Source organism: Eurytemora carolleeae, unplaced genomic scaffold (genome assembly GCF_000591075.1).
Source record: "Eurytemora carolleeae unplaced genomic scaffold, Eaff_2.0 scaffold584, whole genome shotgun sequence".
NCBI classification, from domain to species: Eukaryota; Metazoa; Arthropoda; class Copepoda; order Calanoida; family Temoridae; genus Eurytemora; species Eurytemora carolleeae.
In genome coordinates, this window is record NW_019396595.1 from 1 (window position 1) to 4193 (window position 4193).

Sequence of the window (4193 nt, forward strand, 5' to 3'; positions counted from 1 at the left end):
AATGTTACCTTAATATTCGTCTTGCAATTCTTTTTTTCAAAATTAAATCTAGAAAATTCTCTCTTCTTCGTTTCTCTCGGAAATTCCTAAAGAAAAATAAAAAATCAAGAAAACTGGAAACACCCTTTGATTTCCCATGCGAAAGAGTTTTTCCGTTCAATTTTGATTTTAATAAAAATTGTCTATTTATCTACATAGAAAAGGCATATTGATTATCGAATGGGCATAACTATATCTATAGCTATAACTATACAATGGTAATATTTGCTGCAATTAGCGAAAGAGTGCTAGTCTTAGTAAAATTTACAGCTATAACTATATAATGGTAATATTCAGAGGCGTATTCAGGGGGGGGGGCTATGGGGGCTAAGCCCCCCCTGAACCAGTTAAATCTATTGATTTCAGGGGGTTTTCAGGCCCCAACGGGTGCTGAGCCCCCCCTGGAAAGATAAAAAATGTAAGCCCCCGGACAAATTCCTGAATACGCCCCTGGTAATATTTGCTGCAATAAAATATTCTTTTTCAATATTAACACGACAGGTGTTGGGAAAAAAAACAATGTTGTCATACCAATTCTATTTTTTGTTAAGGGATGCAGCAAGAAAGATTATAATATTATCTAATTAATGATAAAATGTTTCGCTATTGCGTAATACGCCTTATATGGTCCAGTTCTTCAAGTATAGTTTTTTACATAAGTTTACTATACTAGCTGAAGTGTGCGGCATTGTGCGTGGAATTGTTGAAAATCGATATTTGGGAAAAAATCGAGTTTTGAAGAAAAAAATTTCGATTTTACTATTTTTATTATCTTATGTTACCCAGGGTACCCCCGTTTTGCCAGCTATAGCTAACATATAAATATAAAAATATATATACATGAGCGCAGAGCTTTATTATTTAAATGAATTTTTCACCTTACAATCCGTCTTGCAATTCTTTGTTTCAAAACTAAATCCATAAAAATCTCGTCTGTGTCTCCAGCAGCAGCTTTAGTTTCAAATTCTTCTGATGATAAGTCGTCTTTGTTTGGGACCGGGGTTTCTCCAGCACTGTCCTATACAGAGTGTAAAAGAAACAATCTATCAGACATTGTGGCACTCACATGGAAAATAAACTCAAACAATTCTCCGCAGTCGTCTTTAACGTATACTTTGTGGGGAAACCCTGTAAAAACGGCACTTACTATCGAACAATAAAAAATTAGAATTTTAAGAGAATGACCGAAAAAAATTAAGTAAAGCATAGAGTGGGACCTATAAATCTGTGGAATAGGAAGACGACTAATAGATTTAAGATTAAATAGTCCAATGTACCTAAAACATAGCAATGATTCTCTGCAACTTTAAACTTGTTTTGTTTCTTTGCTTGACCAAATAATAAGCTATTAAAGGACTATATCCATAGATTAATTAAAATAGCAGATAGGACACTATATTATGATTTATGTATTCGTTCACAATATCTCTAGAGTTACGCGTAGTCGGCTGAGAACAGGCTCTCTCTTTCTGTAGAAAAGGCAGAGAGAAAGCCAGTTCTACGCCGACTACGCGTAACTCCTTTGGGCTTCTGCCTCAGGGTTATTGTGAACCTTGGGAACGTCATTCTTTAAAAGTTTTAGATCGTCTTTACAGTCTTATACTATGTGACCATGGGTACCCCTGTACCATATAATGATCCAAGAACAAAACATATGTTTATTGCAACTGTCTGATAAACAAAAATATGTTTGTTAGTCACAAATATCATTATTCAATACCTTTATTTTTGAAGCATCATTCTTAATTTTTTTTCTCCTGAATTTTTCAGTCTCATTCTTCTCTTCTGTCCCAACCGACTTATCCTGATCAAATATAGAGTTTCTCCTGTTTCCAAAGTTTTAAAAACGGATTAAAGGGACTGTAAGCCAAATTTATATTAACCTCCGTACAAAGAAGGCAATGCACAATGGTATTCTTAAAAGCTTTGTCTGAAAAAATATGAATTAGATATAATTTTGAAAACGGATTATTTCTATTGTGGTTTCTCTTTTCATGCAGGAATATGTATAGGAATTATCAGAATTAAGCACTTTTAAACTAAGAAAAACGACAATATCTTCCACATTATTGATCAGATAAAGGTTTTAAGGTTGNGTTTTTACAATCAACCCACAACTAATCATAATAATATTTTTTATTATTTTTTTGATAATTGTTTTAAAACCAACAAAATTTTTTATGATGTTTATTTGTTAACATAAAAAAATAAGAATAATAGATTTTCCTGCAATCAATTGGAATAAAGAAGATTTCATAAATTTAAGATTCTCAAAGTGATTTTTAATCTAAAGACTTTTTTGCTCTCCAAAATTTACTCCTATTCATAGATTCTTATTTTTTCGTGAATATCTTATTTGTGAAAAAAGCAAAAAAATAATAATATAAATATTAAAATGTTGAAATGTACCTGAAACTAAGCATATGCCTTGTTTTCCTGATATGGTTTGGGTGGTAGGCACTAAATTCAATATAATTCTATCTTTTTTTTACAAAATTAATCAAATTTCATTGGCTTCAGTTAAGAGTAGAATAAATTAGTTCTGAGATATATTTGGGATTCTTTCTGAAAATTGATTTGCTCCCGGTATCTCTTGAAAGTAAATGATGGATTTGTTTCGCAAAGTTAAACAAGAAACTGGCCTTGATTTGTCTATTCTTGTATCAGTTAGAAACTTAGAATGTTATACAGAAAATTCAGTTGACAGCTTGACAATGACATACAAATGATTTTAATTAAAAGAGGTGCAAACTGCAAATACTAATAAAAAACAATCTGACAAATTAAACCAATTATTTGTTAATCTTGTTTTTTTTTTAATTTTTCTATACTTTTCTTTTAAGAAGCAATGTAGAAATATCTGAATTTAACCCTTTTCGAGCCAGAATAACTACATTATCTTTCGAATTATTAATCAGCTTAAGGTTTCAGGAGTAAATCGGGGATGGAGAATCATACAATTACGCTTACAAGAAGAATATTTGCCTGGCAGATCTATTCTGAACAGCTTCGTCTGAAACTATCTCCTGCAGTGTAGCTGATATATATTTTCCTAAACATAAAGGGACACGTCACCAAAATTACCAAAAAATGGTTAAAGGAAAAGTGCAAAATAAAAATTTCAAACAGGAAAACTTTAAGATTAAAGTGACTAGTTTTCAATAAGTAAATATGGGAAGATGAATTTGACCTGAAAGAAATGAATCATTAGTTTTGTATGTATCCAACATCACAGCTCTCAATATATCCTAAACATAAATTTATTTGTTTTTTTTTTGTATCCAGTGTTACTGCCCTCAATATATCCTAAACATATACTTATTAAATAAATATTGGTCGCGATCAACTTCTAAAATTTCTAGGTTTTAGCCTTTACCTCTTTAAAAGTCTCTTTAAATGCATTTTAAATTGCATACCCCCTTTTTGGAATCAGTTTCTTTCAATGAAATGACATATTAGTTACACTACCTTTGTGAAAAGGATTCCAGCGCTGGATTTTAACTTGGTTTTGTTGTTAGAAGATGTCGTTGGAAGCATCAGTTCAAAACTCACAGCTTTTGTTAAATCAAGCAGAGTCCAGTCAACAGTCAAGGAAACACCGGCAACTATTCTGTTAAAGGAACTGTTGACGTTATTTCAAGTGAATCTCTAATTTTAGAGTGACATTTAAAATTCACAACGGTACCCTTAAAAGCTTTGTCTGAAAGCTAGGAATGCTTAAGATAGCCATTATCTACTCTTTTTTGTGGTTTCTCGGAAAAAGTGACTTGAGCATTTCTGCTTTAGAAACAATAAACACTTTTCCTACATTATTTATCAAATATAGTTTTTCAGTGTACCGCTGTGAATCGGACATGTCTCTCTTTTTTAAAATTAAGGTTACTTGAAACTGCAGTCATAAATAGTCGCCTCTTATTAATTCTAGTCTTTGCAAGAAACCCAGATTTTCTAATCCCTATATCTTTGAAACCCAATCTCGTAGACATTAGATATTTTAAACTGAAATGTTAGATCAAATAATCTCAAATTGAAATATCAAAGGTTTACGCGGTCAGGTTTCAAAGATTTAGAAATTGGAAAATTTGAGTTTGTGTCAAAGATTCAATTTCTTTGTTTGTAAACCGAACGATGAAGCTAGTAGCGTCGGAAAACCC

General features: G+C 31.7%; 1 protein-coding gene and 1 long non-coding RNA gene across 2 annotated transcripts; both read right to left on the minus strand.

The window, feature by feature from the left end:
* Positions 1–7: 7 nt before the first annotated feature.
* On the minus strand, positions 8–1962 carry LOC111706072 (uncharacterized). The gene is made up of 3 exons (XR_002766132.1): positions 1760–1962; positions 918–1057; positions 8–86 (listed from the first exon to the last, which is right to left on the minus strand). It is a non-coding gene; the product is annotated as an uncharacterized LOC111706072 (long non-coding RNA).
* A 486-nt stretch (positions 1963–2448) lies between these two features.
* LOC111706073 (uncharacterized) lies at positions 2449–3649 on the minus strand (the record flags this gene model as incomplete). Its single annotated transcript, XM_023478830.1, is given in 4 exon segments — positions 2449–2499; positions 3025–3091; positions 3230–3287; positions 3508–3649. Coding segments are annotated over 4 exon segments (318 nt in total), but the record flags the coding sequence as incomplete, so codon positions are not given.
* Between the last annotated feature and the right edge of the window lie 544 nt (positions 3650–4193).